Raw genomic sequence first — 24,393 nt, forward strand, 5'->3', positions numbered from 1 at the left:
AATGAAAAGAGAAGAGCAGCGAAATGAAAACCTCTTTTTTTTTCAGCCCCCATGATTTCCGGTAAAAACTCAGTAGGTAGAAATTAGTATGCTTTAAAATTTTCTCATTATCATCAAAAGGAAATCGAAGTTAATGAACTAGCATTCCCTACACTCATCATCATCATTATCCCCACTATCAATTTTCTGTGTTGCTTCAGTCCTAAGGCATTTTACATATGAAAAATCTAGATTTGGAAGTTGAGTACCATGATCAACAATTATCTTTCGTTTCTCAAATCCCCAATTTGATCTCTTAAAAGTGTGTGTTATTTTTTTTCCATGATTTTGCACCCACATTTTCATGAGAACAAACTAAAGATGAGTCAATGGAGTTCTGTACCCAGTATATTAAGGTTTTAATTGCTATGGGGGTTGTCCAAGTCACTTAATTGGGAACAACAACATCCAAATGAAAGAGTATGCACCTGAAATCAACTTTAAAAATACTTAACAAATATGTATAATGTTTTCCTCTCCTCAATTTCTTTAATTTAAGGATGAGACAAGACTAACTTTCTAATTCCTTCATGCCTTAGCAGATCACTCCCCCACCCCCCAGCACTTAAGCAAGCCCCTGAGGGAAAGAGCCAAACACAGGATAGTGTTGAATTTCTGACATCTTGACAGTAATGGATCATACTGAGATTTCAAAAAAAATATACAGACCTTTTCCTTATCTAAATGATACTCAACTCTTTCCGAGAAAATGAATGATGGACTCAAACAGATTTCACTAGGCTTTGCTTTCTTAGCTCTTGATAATACTAATGTGGACTATTTTATGATTAGGACTAAATGAACAGGGATTGAATAGTAGTTTAATTCATCATGATTTGCTAGGATGTTTCTACAATTATTTCTGGGTCCAAAACAGGAAATAACTCATAATATGGTGCAACTGAAGTAAGACTATATTTAGAGGCTGAGGCCTTGTTTTCAAATCCTGACTATGCTTCTTATAATCATGTAACTGTTACATGTCAGGTACCTCAGATTACTAATTCCCTAATCCAGGGCAAACTTCACTCTAAACAGAATGAGAAGTATATAAATTCATTATCCAGATGCATTATATGTGGCAAATTTGCATATTATAATTTTTATCCCAATCAATCAACAATTAAGAGATAGCTAATTGGTAAACTTCTGAGCAGCTAATAATACATGCAATAGATAAGAGTACTGAGCCTGAAGTTAGGAAGACTCGTCTTCCTGAGTTCAAACGTGGCCCCAGACTAGTTTTATGATCTTGGGTAAGTCATTTAAACCTGGTTACCTCAGTTCCTCACCTGGAAAATGAGCTAGAAAAAGGAAATCACAAATGATTCTTGTATCTTTGCCAAGAAAACCCTAAACAGGGTCATGAAGAGAGTGAGACACAACTGAAACAATGGAACAACAACAAAGTCAGTAGGGCAATAGAAATGTAATCAGGAAGACCTGAATTCAAATTTTAGCTCAAATACTAATGATGTGACTCTATGGAAATCATTTAAATCTATCTATCTCAATTTTCTCATTATAAAATGGTGATAATAGTAGTACCTACCACCGATAGCAGTGTCATAGGGGGCTACTCAAGGAGGCAGTTAGGTGTCATAGTACATAGAGCATTGGGCCTATAGTCAGGAAGACCTTATTTCAAATCTGGCCTCAAATATTTACTAGCTGTGTTTCCTTGGACAAATCACTTAACCTATTTGCCTGTTTCCTCAACTGTAAAATGGAGGTAAAAATAGCCCCTACCTCCCAGAGTTGGGAGGATAAACTGAGATAATATTTGTAGAAGGCTTAGAACAGTATCTTACACATAAGAGGCATTTAGTAGATGCTTAATTAATCTCTTCTTTTTTGGGAGCACAAAAATAAATTAATATTTGTAAAGCACTTTGCAAACTTTAAAGTGTTATATAAATGGTTAGCATTATTATTAAGCATTTGTTAAGCAAATACTCTGTCAGATCCTGTGCTAAGCACTTGGGATACAAAGAAAGGTAGTCCTTGCCCTCAAGGTGCTTACAGTCTATAATTAGTCTGCATGGTTGCCTCACTTGCAAACCATATCTTCTTCCCATTTTGTACACTCTTTCTTCAGATTTTCTCTTAAATTTCATCTTTGTTCAAGTAAGCAGGTGGCCTAAGCATACACATTTAACTTAAAGTACCTCACACTTTAATAATTGATTATTACATGTCAATTAAAATACAATCAATTTTTATCTATTTGTTTACTTATTCATTCATTTGCTTATTTTGGTGATGATATTTGGGGCTTTGTAGGTTCCTTGCTTGCTGACTTTTCTCAAAGAAAGTAAGCATGAATTATTGGCCTAAGAGATTTTCTTTAAAGTCTATAAGCTATTAGCATTTTTTCTTACTCCCAAATCATGTTTTACATGATATCTTTAACTATGCTCCCCCACGCTTACCTTTGTATTGAAGGCTTTCAGTTTTAAAGTATATGTTGATGTTTCTTGGATAGTCTTATCTAGCTCTTTACAGAATGCCTTTATCTGCGATTCTCATTCTCTATAAGAGATGTTGGTACATAAGCTGTACAGTTATTTTCTTTTTACAAATGTTTATTGTGAATACTGCAAAATTAGGTCATCAAGTATCCTGCAAAATCATGTTTCTTGTTACCTACTGATGCATGATAAAATCAATGCTGCTAACTCTTATCATTTGCCTCTCTGAGAAGAACTGGTGAGTCATGCTTCTACTTAGCTGCAACCCAATTTTGTCATCTAATTCTATTTATAGTAAGATATGGCATGGAAATATCCACAGTGATATAATTCCATTACTTCATTATTCATCTACTCATTGATCACTGGGGGTGGAAGTGGGTAGTGGGGATTACAATTAAAATACCAACAATTAAAGCTTGTTTTTGTTTTTATTTTTCCTGAGGGGTAATGAGGGTTAAGTGACTTTCCTAGGGTCATACAGCTAGTACCTGTCAAGTGTCTGAGGCCGGATTTGAACTCAGATCCTCCTGAATCCAGGCCTGGTGCTTTATCCACTGTGCCACCTAGCTGCTCCCAATTAGTGCTTGTTGATGGGCCAAATATAGAATAATTCCAAGCACTCTCTGCCCACTTTCTCAACTCCAATGAAGAAGTGTAAGGGGTATATGTAGGACACAGAGTTTTTAAAAAATATTTTTCTTTGAATTGATGGGTACAAATGGCCAAAGGATTTCTCTTCAAGTGGCTGCCTTTTAATGATGAGTTTCTCCATACTTAGGTGTTCTTCTAAAAGCAGATACAACTTTTTCTTTCTGAAATCATATTTAAAGCATACCTACAATTGAAGAACCTGCCAGTACTCTCACTCCACTGGTAAAGCTGTCAAGGGCTCTGTGTCTGGAAGAGCTTGACAAAATGAGCCATTGGCATAACACATTGTGGTGACACTATATTAGTCTTCTTATGCAGGTCCATAAAGTTGCACACAGTCTAAACCTCTCATTTTCACTCCATCTCAACTCCAACTATCTCAAGCTTAGGACATTCATTCCCTTTTTAGGCAAAACACTTGATATTGCTGGGCTTCAGTTACCTCATCAATGAAGCTGGGGAGGGGGATGGATTAGGTGATCTCTAAAATCTCCTTTGGTCAAATATAGAATAGTTCTCACAACAAAGAAATGAATAGGTTCCTATTAATGTGCTCTGATCAGACAACATTGAGAACACCATAATAAATGTCAGGGTTTTTTGAGGGGGATATTTAAAAATAACCCTGAATGGAACATTTCCAGAGGGAGACAAGGAAAATGTGAAGGGGACTTAAAACTATATCATATTAAGACTATTGAAATGACCTGTGTAAGAGCACACATAGTGGAAAATGTTTGTCTTCAGATATATTTAAGGGGATGAAGGGATGTGTTCTCTAAAAGGGATTGCATTTGTTTTATGCAGCAATAAATAGTGGAAGTAGGACCAATGGGGAAGTATTACCTGGAGGCAAATTTTGACTCAGTACAAGGAAGAACTCTCTAGTAGAGTTGCCCAATATAGGAATGAACTGATTTGTTGATCTCCAATTATTATAAAAATTCAAGAAGAGACCAGAAACCTAGCTGAAATGTTGTAGAACAAATATCCAAAGGAAGCAAGAATCAATAAATATTTGTTAAGTACTTAATGTATGTAAGGCACTGCTGGGTTACTAATATAAGAGGAGACATGCCTTACTCCCAAATATTTTACAGTATAAATAGGGGAAGGAGAAGCATTCAAATTAAACAAGTCACTTAATCTCCCTAAACTACATTAAGGAGAGTAGCATGAGATAATGTTGGTGGGCAAGAAGTAGCCAGGTTTTGGAAAATCTTGAATGTTATACCTTATGTGGTAGGTAATGGGGATCCATAGAAAGTTTTCAAGTAGAACAATGCCATAGGCACAAATACCTACAATAAAAAAATCTAATGAACCTGAAAGACGTTCTAGTTCAAACTTTAGTCAAGTAAGAACTCTTTCCATAATGTGACCTATTGTTGGATATCTGAGCTGTTAGAAGACATCCAGTGAGCAAGAGTCCACTAGCTCCTGGGGCATTTTATTCATCGTTTGGATAACAAATTTTTAGCACCTATTTACTTATATCAAGTCTAAATCTGCCTCTCTGCAATTCCCATTGTTAGTTCTGATACCAAGAAGAGCAAGACAAATCCCTCAACCAGGTAACACACATTCAAATGCTGAATGCTTTTCCTTTTCAAATGAATTAATTGTGATTCCTTCAGCTGATCCTTATCTAGGGTGATCTTGAGGCCTTCTATAATCCCCTTCCTCTGTACACTCCTTCACTTTTTAAATATTTCTTCTTGGGGCAGCTAGGTGGTGCAGTGGATAGAGCACTGGCCCTGAAGCCAGGAGGACCTGAACTCAAATCTAGCCTCAGACACTTAACACTCACTAGCTGTGTGACCCTGGGCAAGTCACTTAACCCCAATTGCCTCACAAAAAAAATGAATAATTTAAATATTTCTTCTATAATGGTGCCCAAAACTGAACATAATACTGAACATGTGGTCTGATCACACTAAAAAGAATACAGCTAGACAACTTCCTCTCTAGATCCCCCATTAGATTGTGAACTCCCTGAGGCAGGAACTGTCTTTTGACTTTGTATCCCCAGTCCAGCGCCTGGCACATAGTAGGTACTTAATAAAGAGTAACTGACTGACTAGACAGACAGTATATCAATCTTACTGCAGTGTAAAATTATATTGGTTATTTTGAATGCCATTCCTTACTGTGGGTGCATTGTGAGCTTTCAATCCACTAAAATCTCCTGATATTTTTTTCAGAAAAAAAATCTGCGGTCTAACCATTCCTTGTCCATATTATTTTTATGACATTGATTTATTTTAACCCAAGTGAAAGAGTTTACAGTCATTGCTCATGAAATTTCATCATTTTAAATTTAGAGTAAAGTTTTTCCTCATGGCTATCTTATTTGGATCTGGTCATCCAACATGCTAGCTGTCTCTCCCAGTTTTATGTCATCTGTAATTTTAATGAACATATCCATGCTCCCTTCCCCCCCAAAGTCATAGATGTTAAATAGCACTAGACTTGATTTCACTGAGGTGAGATTTCAGGTACCCTATCTTAAAGCTCCACTGTTCCCCCACCAAATGGATTTATTTTCTGCCCAACAAATAAACAAGCTAACAAAAAAAGTCCATTTTCAAGCTAAGTTTGCTTAATGTTGAATGAGATCACTTTAATCCTGATCTTGATTACCAAAAAAAAAAAGTTTCATTATTACAATGTTCTTAGAAAAAAAGAAATGGTGGGGCAGCTAGGTGGCACAGTGGATAGAGCACTGGCACTGGAGTCAGAAGAAACTGAGTTCAAATCCAGCCTCAGACACTTAACACTTACTAGCTGTGTGACCCTAGGCAAGTCACATAACCCCAATTGCCTCACCAAAAAATTTTAAAAAAAGGAAATGGTTTGAGTTATAAAATCTTCCTTCTTTCTATATTGAAAATTGCAAAATAGAGGGGTAACACCCAAGGTATTTTTAGTAGAAACTAAGGGGCAGGGAGGTGGCACGGGGACATTACACTGCCCCTAAGGTTGAGAGGACCTGAATTCAAATCTAAACCCAGACACTGACTAGCTATGTGACCCTGAGCAAGTCACTTAGCCCCAATTACCTTAAGCATCCAGGGTCATTTGTAGTAATCCTGATAAACATCTCCATTCATCCTGATATAGATCTTGCCACTGGACCCAGATGGCTCTGGAGGAGAGAGTGAGTTTGGTGAGCTTGCACAGCCCTCCCTCACTTAAACCCAATTCACTGCAAGTCGTGACATCACCCTGATGTCATGGTCCTCTTCAAGAATGAAGAAAAAACAAAAACAAGTAGAAACTAACTTTATTACTTCAACACATGTTACTTGAGCTCCTACTGTAGCAAAAGCTCTGTACTAATACTACACAGGTATAAGGATTTAAGATTTTTATAACCAGAAGAAAGTGTCACTCCACCAAAGGTCTCTTTCCAAGTTGAAGAAGCTGGAAAATAAAGTGGATAGGCTACTGTACTTGGACTCAGGAACAACCAAATTCACATCTTTCCTCAGAACCTTATAACCTGTGTGACTTTAGATAAGTTACAATATCTCCTAACTCCAATTTCCTCATTTACAACATGGGGCTAATAGCACAGAGCTATGAGGATCAAATGAAATAACATGTCATGTGCTTTGGAAATCTTAAAATACTATATAAGTACTAGCTATTATTTGTCATTCAACCAATTCTAGATGTTCCTATCATCAGGAGAATATCTTGTCTAAAAGGGTAATAACAGAGACTTTAGCAATGCTTTGCTTAAACATAACTGAATTCTTTCACTGATATTGCCCTGGCTTTGAAAGCCAAACAGTGGTTCTGTATTAGATTGGTAAACCAAGGGGATACAAGAGAAATAATTTACTCATGTTTAAGCTAGGTTATGCCCCTTCCTAACTTTTCAGCCTTCATACACCTTGCTCCTCTCCACATATTCTGTGGTCCAATGATACTGACCTACTGACTTGCTGCACCTCCCAATCAATACTTTGTCTCCTGACTTTGAACATTTTCATTGGATGTCCCTCATGCTTGGCACTTTCTCCCTTTTCATTTCTGTCTTCTCTCCTGGCTTCTTTCAGGTCTAAGCTAAAATGTCACATTCTGCAAGAAGCAGTCCTTCTTAACATTAGTATCTTCCCTCTGTGACTACCCCCAATGCATCCTGTGTGTGTGTGTGTGTGTGTGTGTGTGTGTGTGTGTGTATAGTTTATATATAGTTATTTGAATGTGGTCCTCTTGGCAGCAAGCAGGAATTGTTTTAATTTTTCCTTTCTTTGTATCACAAAACCTTAGCACAATGCTTGACACACAGCAGGCACTTATTAATGCTAGTTGACTAATAGTCCTGTCAAAAAGGAGATGATATTGTTCTGGTATAACCTGTTCATACTCAAAGTATATTAGCTCTTAGGGATCACACCTTCCCTTTGTAGATGCTTATAAACCACCCTATAATAATACATTTTAGAATTTTGGCAAACTTGATTGCTATTAGCTTGCAGAATAGAGTCTTTTTCCTTCCCCCCCGCCCCGCCCCAGTGATTTATTAGGAAATTACTCTTGCAGCAATATGAAAGTTGGACTTTTGTGTTATTATTCAGTCATTTCAGTAATATCTGACACTTTGTGAACCCATTTGGGGTTTTCTTGGTAAGGATACTGGAATGGTTTGCCATTCCTTTTCTACCTCATTTTACAGATGAGGAACTGAGGCAACCAGGGTTAAGTGACTTGCCCAGTGATACAGCTAATAAGTGTTTGAGGCCAGATTTGAACTCAGGAAGATGAGACTTCCTGACTTCAGACTCAGCACTCTATTCACTATGACACCTAGCTTTCCCAAAAATTAGATTACTTGACAAGGTGAAAATACTTTAGACTTTCTGCACAAAGTGTTTACAAACAAAACAAAAACAAGATGAGAGTAAACTAGGTGGTGCAGTGGATAAAGCACCAGCCCTGGATTCAGGAGGATCTGAGCTCAAATCTGGCCTCAGACACTTGACACTTACTAGCTGTGTGACCCTGGGCAAGCACAACCCTCATTGCCCCGCAAAAAAGGAAACAAAACAACAACAACAACAAAACAAAACAAACAAACAAAAACAAGTAGGGTTCTATCACAATGTTGAACATTACAAAGCCTCAAATGGACTATGAAATGAAGTTTTGTTGTAACACACTGGTTTTTAACCTTCTCTGTGATGTGTAATGTGCATTTTTCATAGAAGAGCCCACCAGCAGCTTTCCTTTTATATTATCTAAAATCTTTGCTTTGATCAACTCCATTCCTTATGTCAAGAATGTATAGTCACTCTGCATGTATCACTCAGTACTTTTTGACTTGTGTTGACTGATTCTGGTTTTCCCAATGGGTATGATTCAAAGGCAGCTGTTAAAAGGACAGTTTTATTCCTCAAAATCAGCAACAATTTGAAGCAAAAGCAGTGTCTTTCAGTAGATCCCATAAAGAATGTGATCAGCATTAGTTCCTCAAGAAAAACTATCAATATTGTGACTATAAACAAACAAAAGTGATTTTTCTTTGTGGCTTATGGGAATTCATTGTATTACTTTATTTATATTTCACATATATAAACATGTTTTACAATAATTGCAAAAATGCTGAGATCTGATGAATTATAAATAGTCTGATTTTCTAGTATGTCAATATTTTTTGTTGTTGCTAGGGCCTATGATTTATTTTATCCCCTAGTGATCTTCAGGTGAGGAGAACCTTAGCATATAAATATCTGCAACTCCTTTACAATGTATATTCTTAGAGATTCACCTAGGAGCTACGAGAAGTAAATAAGGGTCATAGTCACAGTATCAATCAATCAACAAGCAACCATGAAGCCTCTTTTATATGTCTGGAACTGGCCTTGGTGCTAGAGATAGGGCAATAAAACTGAAACAACTTCTACCTTCAAAGAACTTCTGTTCTATCTGGGGAAATTGTGTGTGCACATATAAAGTATAGACAAAAATACACACAAAGTAAAGAGAAGGTAAATCTGGTGAGGAAGGCAGGTGCTATAACTTCTCTCTGCACCTAAGTTTATTTCTCTATAAAAGGAAGGGGTTGAACAACATGGCCTTTAAAGTCTCTCTCAGGTTTAAATCTGTAATCACATCAAAAGGATTCAACCTGTTTCAAAAACATGGAACCATCCCTTGTAACTGACAAAAACAATCTCTCCCCCACTATGCCAGCAGATGGTGGTGTTCTGCAATAAACAGAATTCACAGCTTTTGTCTCCAGGTACAATAGCCTGAAAATGAACCAGTTGAAGGATTACAGAAAGACTTCCTTCCTTACCTTGTGCAGCCACTTTTATAGTCCCTTGTTTGGCTTCAGGAGCTTTCCCAGACTCTTAAAAAGAACAAATTAAACCAGTTACTATGAAGCATTATATCACAAAAATACACAACTATAAGAGAAACAACAAATGGTAAGAAAGCATGTCCACTGGCATATGCAATCTTTCTAGTAAAACAAAAAAAAAAAATGAAAACAATTATTAACAAGAATATGAGGCTTATCCAGAAAGTATTACTTGTTATGGGCCCCGGGGTACCTCAGAAGTTTTCTGGAGTAAATCAAAGAACCTTCTCCTTGAGAAACTAAACAATAGGACAGATACACCTAAAGAGATAACCTGCACCAGATTGGGACTGAGTTAGCTCCAGGACCACCACCCTTTATTGCAGTCTCCCCCACTCCTCAGGGAGATAAGATTAGGTGTGGCTGCTGCTTTGTGGCATGAGGGGGAGAAAAAATGGCTTGAGGGATCTGGAGCCACCCCTCACCCAACTTCCCCCAGCCACCACCAGTTGGGGATGATCCTCCCCCATAAGGGAACTTTCCACAGTGAGATGATCACCTCATAGGACCACCATTGGTCCTCTATAAAAGTATCTGCCTGTCTCCTGCTCAGGAAGAAAGATATCTCAGAGAGCCATGCCTCTGTGCCATGCCTTCTCTCCATGAGAAGAAGACTAAGGACTTCTCTCTTGGTTTCCTTTCCCTAGCACCTAAATAAAGTATTATTTTATTCTAAGTGGATTTGTGTGCAAGAAGGATCCCTATCCCACACCCCCACCAATTTCCACCATGACATTACTGAACCAACTAAAAGCATAAAATGGTGCCTCCAAAACTACTATTGCTTTAGTGCTAATGATTACAACAATATTTTGCATTCATATAGCACCTGCAGAGGAAAATATCCACCAGAAAACAAGAACAACATTTTTTAAAAGATCCCTTACAAATCATGACTCATTATACATAATTCCCCATATATTGGTGAAGAATTCAGACATAAGGAAATTGACCTAATCAAGGTCAGTCAATGGCAAATCTAAGAACAGAACATGAGAACAGTCAACTTTGGGGTTCTAGCTTTTGCCTTTAAGGTATCATTATCTCTATTGTCATTTATTCCCACCTCTGTTCCTCCTACCATTAGTGTGGCTGTAGGCAATGGTATGTGATGTGGAATACTGAGGAAGCATAATGCTTTTTTAAAAGTTTTCCATTCCTTTTGTCAGTTTTTTTTTCCTTTCTTTTGTTTGAAAATTTTCCCTAGAGAAACAGGATATTAAATGCACAATTACAAAACTATATTTTTAAAAAGATAATATGAACATAGCAGTTACAAACTAAAATTAGGCCCTCATTTACACTTTCCTGATTAAATATAATTGATAACTATGTTTTGAAGAAGCTAAACAAATTCAGTGTGAATAATTAATGATATAATAATATTTGATCTGGTGTTCTGAAAAAAGCATATTCATTTTTATATATAGAATCACAGAACTTGGAGATAGAAAGGACAAGAACAAACATTTAATAGACACCTACTAAGAACAGGGCACCATGCTAAGTGTTTGTACAAATGCTGGGTTACATATGTATATTCACTCCTTCATTCAATTAACATCAAACATTGACTGGAATTTATTTAAGCCTATGTGACTGGTAAGAATTAGAATAGATCATGATTAAATCAGGATTATTTTTGGTAATAAGCAAAGCTCCACTGGTTTTTCCTGATGGGTTTGTTTCCTGCCAAACAAAAAAAAAGTTTCAGTTTCCAATCCTTATTTTCATATTGTTGAATGAGCTAATTAATCACCTTAATTATGATCTTTATTATCCCCCAAACCATAATCTTTCATTCAGTTATAGAGGTTGTAGCAAGTGAAAATGGCCTGGATTAGTTATATAATTTCCTTCCACTCTATTTAAGATATAGGAAAATTGAAGAGTAGATATTTATTTAGGAAAGACATTTTAGTAGAAATTAACTCTATTAATTCAGCATATATTAACTAAGTTCCTACTCTAGAGAAAACTCTGAAATACTACCTGACATGCATATGACTGGATAATTTTCATATCTATTAAGAGCCAAAATTTATATAATACTTTTATATTGTAAATCACTTTACACATATTACCACATTTGACCCTCACAACTCTCCACTTTTATTATCAAAATATTACCGATGAGGAAATTGAGGGTGAGCTTTAAGTTACTTACCCAGGAGGAACAGCTAGGTGTCAATGTCCCTGGAGTCAAGAGGACCTGAGCTCAAAAATCACCTCAGGTTACTAGCTGCATGACCCTGGGTAAGTCACTTGATTCCAGCATTATTGAGACCATATTACATGCCAAGAACTATGCTGAGGGCTGGAAACAAAGAAAGGCAAAAAAAACAAAAACAACAGTTCCTGTTCTCAAGGAACTGACAAACTAATGGGGAAGTCAAGTAATAAGGATAAATTTGAAGTAATCTCAGAGGGAAGGCACTAAAATTACAGGAGGGCTTGGAAGGGCATCTTACAGAAGGTGAGGATTTAGCTGAGATTTCAGGGAGCCAGGTAAACCAAAGATGGAAATGAGGAGGGAGAAAATTCCAGCATGGGAGACAGGCAGTGAAAATGTTGAGTAGAAAGATAGGGTATTGTGCTGAGAGCCATGGTTTCTTTGGCTATTTCTATTACATGGATGAGAAATTGAGAGACAACTGTAGTGCTTCCTTGGCAGACTTTGGAAAAGGAGAGAGGAAGGGAAGGACAACAGGATCAAGGTGAGATTTCAGTGACCCAATCTGGGAATAGATTCAGATCAGCTGGCTTTCTTGTACCCCAGAGCATAAATTGGTGAAGGAAATGCGGAGGTTGAGTGTAGTAGAGAAGAAATATGTGTCAGATTTTTGATACTGTGTGCAGACACATTTCTGAGTGAGTTTCTGGTATTCAGTGTCATAACCTTTTTACAAATAATACTATATCAATTGACTTTTAAATAGTCCCTTAAAGTTTTCCAAATGCTTTTCCTACATTAGCTCAGAGGTCCCTTATTGCCCAGTGATTCTGAGTTTATTGCTTTAGTGTTAGCATTCTACCTTTCCTCCTTATTCCCCCTATTCAAATAATCAAAAGGTTTTAGGAAAACTAAAAACTTCTATCAATAATAATCCTATTTTATCTATCATTGTAAGTTTGCTTATGAGTAGCAAAATTATTATTATGTCCATTTTGCAACTAAGGTAACTAAAATTCAGAGATCTGACATCATTTGTCCATGATCAAACATCTGAATAAATAATGTTGTAAGTAGGACTTGAACATAACTCTCTCGACTCTAAGTTCAAGGCTCTTTTAAGTTCTGAAGCATGCTGTTCCTCTCTTGCTGGAAAATGAGAGGACCTTTACCTTTTGTGATTTTTTTCCTTAGATATACATGACACCCCCTTTTATCTATAGTCTTAGTGTCATTTCCATATTGAAAAAGGCCAGAGGAAATGCCTTCTATGACTGAGCCTAGCCAGATCTGTGAGAAAGTGTTTTGTTTTTCAGGGTTTTTTTTTAAGATACCACCTATATTTCCTGATGTACTGCTCTACTCTGATTTGGTACACTCTCCTCCAAAGAACACAGCACAATCCTGAGGCCAGCTGGCTACCCAGCATCTCCCATTTTGGTGCCCCTCCTCCAAAAGCCTGCCATCTCTTGGAATCCTACAACTATTATGGATGGTTTGCCTCTCTCAATGGGTATTAACATCTTTAAAGATTGTATGGTTTTTCCCCAGAAATCTGCCCAAATGTATCCACTCTGTGACTATAGAAGCTTCCTAATGACAGAGACCACATACAGAGATGAGAATTGACATCTGTTTCCCTCCTCAGTCTTAGCTCTTGAAGTCCCATGATAATAAAGAGGAATCTCATATTAACCCTGGAGGATATGGAATTAAGAAGGTAGCCCAGGGAGTATATATAGTCAAGATGGGCAACTTTCTCATTTCTCTATTTTATCCATCTGCCTTTAGATCATAGGAGTATAGATTTGGAGCAAGAAGGAGAATTTAGAGACTTTTTGTGAATTAAAAACAATTTCTGTGGGATTTTTTATATTGTTTTTGTATGGGGGTATGTAGAAAAACATAAACATATATACATATATATCCCAAACAAATATGCATATCTAGATATAGATATGACACTCTATTTTCTAGGGAGAAAATACATTATGAAAAGAAAATATTCTTAAATCAGAAAAAAGGCACTATTAAAACGTCCTAACATCATCAGGGTACAAGGAAGTAAAGGGAAATAGGGATCAGGAAAGCAATCCAAGGAGTATTAAGAAAACCAAACTGGGAAATTCTGGAATCTGCTAACAAAGACCTGACCTGTAGACATCAGGAAGGTTAGAGCTGCATAAAAATATCAGGCTAATTCCCATGGGGATATTTGAATAATCACTTAGCTACTTAACAATGGGAAAGAGTATTTCAAAGTCCCTGTTGAAAGATGTAGAAATATAAAGGACTCATGGCAAACTGGAGATATCAAATGTTTCCTTTTTTCCCTGATTCTTCTATACTTGTATAGCTAGAACTAACATTCTCCTAGCAAAACTGAGACAAATTGATGTCTGTACCTAAGTAAAAAGTGTAATATGGCATTAACTTCTACATAATGGACCTGGGTGTGTGGTTCTTTAGCATAAGCCCCATTTTCATATTTGTATGGATATTATGAATTTGTATTATACTTCTTCAATCAAAGTATTATATTATAAGGATCTTTTGAGGTTAATGATTACTGTTAAACCCTCTAAATGAGTTTAGTTTAAAACACTTGACATATTTATTTATTTATTTAATTTGGGGGGGGGTGAGGCAATTGGGGTTAAGTGACTTGCCCAGGGTCACACAGCTAGTGAGTGTTAGGTGTCTGAGGCCGGATTTGAACTCAGGTCCTCCTGACTCCAGGGCTGGTGCTCTATCCACTGCACTACCTAGCTGCCCCGACTTTTTTTTTTAAACTGTCTCCCTATCTCTCCCAGAAATACAGAAATATAGGCTTTACCCCGTGGCTTATTGCCATGGAAATTTGAAGCCACTCCTTTCTGACTTGGACCAGCTTTCCCCTCCATAGACAGCCTGGTGGCCACCCTTTCAGGAGCTTTCCATAATTATTAACAGACAGTACAGACACATGATGAACTTTAGTCTTCCTGAATTCAAGTTATCTACCAACTTCAGCCTCCCTGATAGTAGGAATTACAGGGACTGCCACATCACACCCAGCTCCATTTAACTTTGAATGTCAGAAACTAAACTTTAAATTTCCTTGGAATCAAAACAAGAAAAAAATGAGATGACAAATATCTTTTTACTAAGGATTCTATAAGATGAGGCTAAATAATATCTGAGGACCTCTCACTGATTCCTAAAATAGAAACATGAAATAGGATTACATTAGACAGATAAAGAAACCAAAACAGGGAAAAGTTGACTAGCTATTCCAGTCCATCTGAAATGAACCAAGAAGCCAGTAATGATACCACTCCCACTAACAATATCAGCACTTATATAGTTCTTTGCTTTATGATTTACAAAGTACTTCATATTCATTATTCCCTTCCACCCTTATAACCATCCTATGATAAAATGAATACTTATCCATTCCACATTGTGGGGGATAGGGGTGTGGATCTGGAAAAACTGCATAAAAATTTTTAGCCCTCTCTTTATACCAGAAAAAAAGTGACTTTTTTTTCTTTTTCTCTTGTGGGGCGTTTACAGTACCTTATTGTAAAATTTGGATAAAGTATTTGGTCATAGGCATTGTCTGCTGGCCTTCATGTATTGTCTGTAGCACCCACAGAACTCCCCCAAAATTCCTATTTCTTTTTTTTAATGCTTAACCGCAATGTATCATGATTATGATGAGGAAAGATGTGATGTAGAAGGAACAACTGTACACATGATCATTATTTTCATTTTACAAATGGAGAAATTGAGACTGAGTGAATTGAAATTAATTTCTCATGATCACAGGACTGGCATTATAGATTTGAACCTGAGGCTTCCTGATTCCAAATATGGCACTTTTCCTACTATAATACAAACTCTGATCTAGGGACATATGAACGCAGAACTCCAGCCACCCAGAAAATTTCCCTTTTCCCTATATGTTCATCTACTCTAACATCCAACAGAGGAGGTGAAGCCAATTAGAGTTTGTTTTTCAGTTCATCTAGGTATTGAACCAAGTTCTAAATTATTGTCTTAAATTCTGAGTGTTTGGGAAATGCTAGTTAAACAACTGCCTAACCTTAATCTTTATAGCTATAAAGTCCACAAAACAGAGAGAGGGACATCCATCTCAGAAACTGAAAGTTACTACATACTTAAAAGCAATTGGGTTAAAAAGAGTTTGCATTTGTAGCTCTAGGAAAGCATATTTCTGGGTATTACTTCATTTCAGTATGATAATTACCACACTGAGATGAAATTAATCGTGAAGCAGCCTTTGGCCATTCTGTCTGGCCAAGGGGACTGCAGCCCGAGAAGAGTGCTTATTTGCTGCCAGAGATGCAAATTTCAAAAGGTGTACATTGCAATGGTATGAATAATTTATCAAAATAATCTGTTATTGCTGGAGGTTAAAATAATCTAAAAAAGCTGGCAGCATCATTTACAATAACTGGCATAATTTAGCCAAGCCTATGAATGCATTGTATCATTGTTTTTGAAGGGGGGAGTTTTTGTTTTTTGCTATAAATATTGATTTAACTGGGCATTATGGTTTTTCCCCATTGGCTATAAGTATCCCTTTATATATAGTCCTTTATCAGGAAAGAGTCTTATTATGGAAAATGTTTTAATTGCTTAGCTTTTGTCAAAGATTTCTCTAAATGGAGCAAAGGACACCTCTCAGTTAAAAATTATCTAAAGATTGCCTTAGTTAAAATTTTTAGATTTTGAACCTAAACACTCATTCCTATCTTTAAAAAAAATGCTAGAAAATATAAGAATAAATAGATATCTTCTTAAAATGATAAGTATTCTTTATCTAAAACCATTATCAGGCATTATCTGTTATGGAGAAAAGCTAGAAACCTTCCCAATAAGCTCAGGAAGAGACAAGGAAGCCCGTTATCACTGCTATTATTCAAAATTGTACTTGAAATGTAGCTATCACAATAAGAGAAATTGAAGGAATTAGAATAGGCAATGTGGAAACAAAACTATCACTCTGCAGATATGATGGTATACTTAGAGAATCAACTATAAAACTAGTTGAAATATGTTATGGGGTTGGGATATATCAAGGGAATTTGGGAAACTGGCCAACTAAACTGAAGGATGAACACACCTTGAAAAGTAAGGGAGATAAACCCATTAGGCATAGCTGCTATATGATTTAGTGTGAGGGGACAGAGATAACTCCAGAAGTCAGGACCACCTCCCTTCATTCCAGCTTCCCCCAACACCAAAGGAAACTTTCCAGTCAGATGGTTATCCCATCTGTCCAGCCCACCTACCATCTATAAAAGGTTCTACTTTTCTGCTGTTCAAGGAGAAATGTTTCAGAGAATCATGTGATCTCTAAGCCATTATCTCCCCTTGAGAAAAGTTTGACTTCTCTCTCTGTTTCTTTCTCTAGAGCCCAAATAAAAGATTATTTCATTCCAATTGGATTTGTGAGGGAGAGGGTGTAATTCTTTAAAGAGGAATACCTAAGGTCCCCCACACCACTAATTTCCCCCATGACAAAATAGTTAATAGCTTCAGCAAAGTTTCGGGATATAAAACAAACATCCATAAATCATCAGCATTTCTATATATTACCAACAAAATCCAGCAGGAAGAGATAAAAAGAGAAATTCTATTCAAAATAACTGCAGGCAATATAAAATACTTGGGAGTCTACCTGCCAAGACAAACCCAGGAAATATATGAACACAATTACAAAACATTTTTTCACACCAATAAAGTCAGATCTAAAAAAATGGGGAAATATTAATTGTTGGTGGGTAGGCTGAGCTAATATAATAAAAATGACAATTCTACCCAAATTAATTTATTTATTCAGTGCCATGGCAAACTAGCAAAAATATTTTATAGAGCTAGAAAAAAAACTAACAAAATTCATCTGGAAGAACAAAAGTTTAATAATATCAAGACAATGAAAAAAATTGAAGAGAGTACAAAGAGATTAAAAAAAGTTAAATGACCAGTACAAAAAATATTTATGGTAGCTCTTTTTATGGTAGCAAAGAAGTAGAAATAGAGGGAATGTATGAACAAATTGTGGCAAGTAATTGTGATGGAATGTTATGATGGCATGGAATACTATTTTACTATAAGCAATGGTTAGCAGGATGGTTTCAGCAGAACCTATGAAAACTTACATGAATTGTAGCAAAGTGAAGTGAGCAGAACCAAGAAAACAGTTTACAAAGGAACAGCAATATTGTATGATGATCAACTGAGTGCCAACTATTCTGAGCAATACAATGTTCCAAGACAACTCTGAAGTACCTATAATGAAAAAATGCTATCCACCTCCAGAGAAAGAATTTATGAAGTCTGAATGCAGATTGAAGCATACTTTTTTCTTTTTACATTTTTTTTGGTCTGTGTTTTCTTTTGTAGCAAGACTAATATGGAAATGTGTTTTCATGACTTCACATGTATAATCTACTTCAAATCTGTTGCCTTCTTGAGCAGAAGAGAATTTGGTACACTACGTTTTTTTAAATGTTTAAACATTTTCTATGTAATAGAGAAAAATAAAATAGATAGAAAAATTAATGGTTTATGTCAAGGAATTCTACTTAAAATGAATTTACCTCCTTTCCTTATAAAACAATTCAGATATTCCCTAAGTCTTTTATATCAAGTTCAGTAGAATTTGATATAGAACTTGTCATAGGAAGGATTTATCTATTAGACACAAACTTACTGTGTTCCTTTTTTAGGGCCCCCTTTCTACATTGGGGTGATGTCATGGTGATTGGATTTAAGTGAGGGAGGACTGTGTAAGGTTACCAACTTCATTCTATCCTCTAGAACCATATGAGTTCAGGGCAAGATATATATTAGTACAACTGGCAATGGCCCAAGATGTTTTTTTAAAGCAATTGGGGTTGTCATTTGCCTAGGGTTACACAGCTAGTAAGTGTCTGAGGTGAAATTTGAACTCAGGTACTCCTGACCCTGAGGCCAGTGCTCTATGAAATTCTAGAAGCAGTATAGCTGGTAGGAAATAGAAGAGGGAGGGATTATGCTAGGACTCCTCTTTATATGGAATCTCTGGAACTCATGGCCCTGCCCTGGATTGTGAAAGCAAAATGGCAGAGGAATCTGATGAAATGTGAGTACCAAACAGATTCAATTTTTTAGCACAACGAGATTTTCCAGTGATGAGTTTCCTGGGAAAGGAAAACATGATGAAGAGTCCCAAAGAAATCCAAAAGCAGTATAGCTACTGAAAAGGTTTTTTTTTTTTTTGATACATATCATTCATACACATATCCATAATGAAGGAATTCTTAGTAGATTGCCTTAAATCTACCAAAACGAGGAATTTAGAGCTCATGTATAAGCAAACAACTCCTGCTAAGCTTATTCTGCAGGCTGAATAGTGAATCAAAGGACTAAATTTCTCCCAATAGAGCTTTTGAAATAAAACATGCTTTACTGAATGCTCTGCTAGTTATTCATTCATTCGTTCATTCATTCACTCAACAAGTATATACTGAGTTCCTATATACTATGCTAGCTGCCTAAGGGGAGAAACACAAAAGTGTAAGATGTAGTCCCTGACCTCATGAAACTTAAAATCTTCTCAACATAGTGTTTTTATATTTCCCAGTGAATTTAGCATGGCCTCTAAAATAGAGACAAGAATATATATAGATATATAATTATATTAATAATAAATATATCACTAATAGTACATAATATAATAGTAATATTATATATAATAAAATAATATCTATATGTCCTCTCCCAAAAGTACTTTGCGTATATTTTGTTTTTAAAATTCTAAGTACATGTCCTTTATCTCAAATGGAATACAGGGGCAGCTAGGTGGCACAGTGGATAAAGCATGAGCCCTGGATTCAGGAGGACCTGAGTTCAAATCTGTCCTCAGACACTTGATACTTACTAGCTGTGTGACTCTGGGCAAGTCACTTAGCCCTCACTGCCCTTCAAAAAAAATAATAAATAAATAAAATTTAAAAATCAAAATGGAATACAAACTCTGTGAGAGCCATGATTGTTTGAGTGTTGTCTTTGTATTTCCAGGGCCTAGCATAGTAACTGGCATTTAATAAGTATTTAACAATTTCTTATTGAATGAATGGATTGGTAATGATCATCCTATTTACTACCTTTACGTGTAAAATTATTAAGTGCTAACTAAATAGTGCATACAATAAACTCTTTAGGAATTCAAATGAGGACAAGACCACTGTAGGCTAGCAATTTGGGGGGAATAGTTCCTGAGGGAGGTGAAATTTGAAGTCTTAAAGGATAAGGTTCTTTGAGAATGAAGTTTGAGTAAATTGATGAGGAAAAGAAGCCAGATTTCACATTTTTTGAGAAAATGGATTGTGAAGAAATGGAACTAGTGTGTGTGGGTCTCTCAATTATCTGGGAGGTGTGGGAGGAGGCAGAAGTTGAAATGTAACCCTTCCTCTGAAAATGAAAAGTTGGCTCTGTAGAACAATTTCTTTATAAGAATGAAGGTCCCTAGTCAGTGAGATTCAGATATGCCAAGTACAGAATGTATATCCAGGTGAGGGAATAGCATTCTATTTGGGTAAAAATCTAATTTTACCAACAGTTGCAAGAATGGGAGAATGGGTCGAAGGGGAAAGGTAGAGAAAGAAGAATACAAAGTATGTGACAAATGGAAGAATAAGATCTATGCCAGTAACAAGTAGGGTATCTGTACAATGTACCTGTAAATAGGAAATAGCTGAGTGTTAGAAATAATAGGAGGTTATTTTTTCCTTCAAGATAATTCTTGAAATAATTAAAGCATTATAATCCACAAAAAGGAGTGTTATGGGGTTAGGAAACTCATCAGCTAAACTAAAGGACTAAACAATGTATAGAAACACCTAAAGAGATAAGCTGCACTCACTGTGGACTGAGTTAATTCCAGGACCACCACCCTCCATTTCAATCTCCACCTCAGGGAGCTAATCATATTAGGCATGGCTGCTGCCTAAGTGGAGCCAAGGGGACAGATAACTCCAGGAGTCAAGACCACCTCCCCTCATTCCAGCTTCCCTCAACCCCAAAGGGAACTTTCCACAGTCTAATGATCACCCCATCTGTGCCTTCACCATCCATTCTCTATAAAAGCTTTTGCCTTTCTCCTGCTCAAGGAGATAGGTATCTCAGAGAACCATGTCTCTGGAACTATCTCCCCTTGGGACACCCAAATATAATATTATTTTATTCTAATTGGATTTGTGTGTGAGAGGATGTCATTCTTTAAAGAGGAATACCTATGGATCCCTATACCACCAATTTCCCCATGGCAGGAGAATATGAAGAGTATCTTTTCAGGTACCTTAATATGTCAAGCTTAAAGAGGACATTTTAAATTCAGATTAACAGGAGCATGTGGCAAAATATTTTATAGGCATCTCAGAGAACTAGAGAAGCAACTCTATATTCATGATTTCTTTCTAGTATAAGGAGTTGTATTTTATCTTCAGACCTTGGTTGTTTGAAGTGATCTTGATGAAACAGAGAAAACTAGAAATTTTGTCATCTGGGTCAATTCAGTTGGGTTGCAGGGTGGGAGGGGTAAAAATCACTCAGGGCACAGCAAGCCATATGGTAGCTTTTAATTGTTTCACATTCTTGCAATCTAGATGCTAAGCATGGTTGTTTCTACTGTGTAGTAGGAATGCAATTTCTTTCATTGCCCTTCTCTTTGAGTACCATAGGCCAAATCCCTACTCACCCCATACTAGTTATGGCTCTGATCAAGGCAAGTGACAAATCCTGTGATAAACATCACATGGATACGTGGCTTTTCATGTAGCTGCAATAAAAGTGGTGGACAACAAATAACTCATCAGTGTTCAGTTTCTCTCCAAGTGCCAATGGTAAAATAAAGCCTAAGATCAAATGTTAATATTCACAATGAAATATGACTTTTGCTTGGCTTTGGGGCCTTAGTTCATACTAAACTCTAGCCTGAGGATCAATGATCTTTTCACAGTAAACAATGCCATGCTCTTTAGCACATTTCTGGATTTGCTCTGGGATTTGAGATACTTTAGTTCGTGGCCCACATTCTTACAATGATTCAGATAAATAAATGGGCCCCACAGTGTTCACTGTCCTGTAAAGAGTATTTCACCACTCCATGCATTCCTCTCGATCAGTAACATTGGGAGTTATGTTCACCTATTGGCAAGAATAGTCCCCAATGCCAGCCAAGCAGTTTCAAACTTAAATTGATGTTTAACAGGCAGCCAAGTGAGAAATAATATCAAAATGACAAGCTAAGGTTACTCAGAATTGGCTTTACTTCTGAAGCCCACATTTTCACATATCATAGCCAATGGAATAGTTTTTCCCAAGTAGACCATCAAATGGGAGATAATGAGTTACTTAAGCAGACGGTTATTAATATTGAATGTTAAAAATCTACACATATGTGCACAAATAAGGGAGATAATATTCAATTATGGAAACAATGAGCACAAAAGCCTTTGAAAGTAAGTGAATGGGTGCCAGTGCATGGAAGCAATCTTACAGGTACTTTGATAAAAGCAAAATATGAGACTGCACATGATCAAAAATCTCACCTTAACTCAATCTTTAGTTATAAGCTAATGGCCTAAGCTTTTTTATTAGCTTAACATGAACACTTGAGTGGGGGAAGGGAGTTAATTCCTAATAACACTTGACAGTTTTAGAAATGCAATAAATGCAGGCAACAAAAGTAGTCTAAGAAAGGAATTTGGAAATTCTAAATTATGAACAGTGTTCTGATTAACCATTTATATGACTGAAAATGTTTAGAAAAACAGGGAAGTTTAACTAACATACTAGGTACAGATGTAGGATTTCAAAAGATCCTGAAAAGCTAGATGACACAAATTGAGTATTATTAGAGATAAAGTCTTACTTTGGGGGTTAAAAAGTTAACTTTACAAAATGGGGAAGGGATGGTTTGAAAGTATCCCTTTTCTGAAAAAAAAAAAAAAGATCTAGGTGTTTAGTGGAATATGAACTCAAATGAGTTAGCAAGATAATACAGTGCTCCCAGCCACTATACTAAGTGCTTTATAAATATCATCTCATTTTGTCATTAAAAAAATAAACAAACACCGGGAGGTTAAGTTCTATTGTTATACTCATTGTATATTTGAGAAAATTGATGGATACAGAGGTTAAATGAATTGTCCAGAGTAACATAGCTAGTAAGTGTCTTAAGGCCAGATTTGAACTAGGGTCTTCCTGACTCCAGGACCAGTGCTGTATTCATCATGTTACTTAGCTTTTACTTTGTATATATTTGTTTGTATGTTGTCTCCCCAATTAGATTATAAGCTCCTTGAAGTCAGGGACTTTATTTTGCCCTTTTTTTGGATGCTGTTGACTCCAGTCCTTAACACAGTGCCTGGTACATAGTAGGCACTTAATAAAGATGTTTTTTTAATTCAATTGTACTTAGCTGCTATTGATAAGTTAGAGAGTATACAGAGGAAAATCAAGTAAGATGATAATTGTCTTGAGTTCATGATATATGAAGTTGTTTGAAGGAACTCGGGATGTTAAGCTTGAAGAAGAGAGGGATTATGGAGAACATGATAGTTTTGTTCAGGTATGAGAAGGACTGTCACATGGAAGAAAGATTCCACATGCTCTGCCCAGAGGCTATGACCAGTGGCAATGAGTGGAAGTTGAAAAAAAGGAGAATTTAGATTTAGGATGAAGATAAACTTCCTCATAATTAGTGCTTTACAAAAGTAAAGCTGACTCAGAAGGTAGGAGGCTTTTCTTCACAAAAAAGCCTTCAAGTGAAGGCTAGGTAGCCATTTGTCAGGTATATTGTACAAGATCCTTGTCCAGGTAAGGATTGAACTAGATGGCCTTTTAGATCCTTTACAACTCAGATTTTTGTGCTTTTGATGATGAAATTCTGTTATTTTGTCAATGTTTTTTTCTTTTTTCCATTAATATAAGACCCTCAAAACCAAGAGTGAATTTTTGTACTAGTTGTGGTATTGAAGTGAGCAGAGAAGGAATGTTGTAAGGAGAAGCAACATCAAATTCTAAAAATGTTTTAGATGTGTATGGAACATCAAAAGTCATGTAGTCAAAAACTATAGATGTAAAGGAAAGGACCCTGAACTTGGAATCAGAAAAATTGGTTTCAGATATCAGCTCCAACAGTTATTAGCTATGTCACTATGGACTATTTTCTTAACCTCCCTAGACTTCAGTTTCCTTCATTGTTGAATAAGGGCATTCAACTAGATGACCTTGAAGGTCTTTTCCAGCTCTAAAGCTATATCTCTTGAAATGAAAACAAAATATTATATGAGGCCACATAGTTAGTGGCAGAGCTGGGACTACAACATTGTGTCTCTGATCCCTGTCATTGCAAGTTTTCACACTTAGGTCTTAAAATTTGGCCAATGGGAACGTCTTAGAAAGGTATCCTTTTCATTTCAATAACTCTCTTTAGTAAGATGGCACTAAGATTTAAAAATATTCTTTTTTTGTTGTTGTTGTTGTTGTTTTTTTTTAGTGAGGCAATTGGGGTTAAGTGACTTGCCCAGGGTCACACAGCTAGTAAGTGTGTATTAAGTGTCTGAAGCCAGATTTGAACTCAGGTACTCCTGACTCCAGGGCCGGTGCTCTATCCACTGCTC

The 24,393-nt window shown here is 36.4% G+C and overlaps 1 protein-coding gene across 1 annotated transcript in view; it reads right to left on the minus strand.

Moving 5' to 3' along the window:
- Positions 1-24,393, minus strand: part of LOC122755124 (triadin-like) — a 326,758-nt gene that overhangs the window by 215,485 nt on the left and 86,880 nt on the right. Inside the window, exon 4 of the mRNA XM_044003480.1 lies at positions 9,475-9,531. Within this exon, the coding sequence (XP_043859415.1) occupies positions 9,475-9,531 (57 nt within the window). The remainder of the gene's footprint in view (positions 1-9,474; positions 9,532-24,393) is intronic.

Source organism: Dromiciops gliroides, chromosome 4 (assembly GCF_019393635.1).
Source record: "Dromiciops gliroides isolate mDroGli1 chromosome 4, mDroGli1.pri, whole genome shotgun sequence".
Taxonomy (NCBI): domain Eukaryota; kingdom Metazoa; phylum Chordata; class Mammalia; order Microbiotheria; family Microbiotheriidae; genus Dromiciops; species Dromiciops gliroides.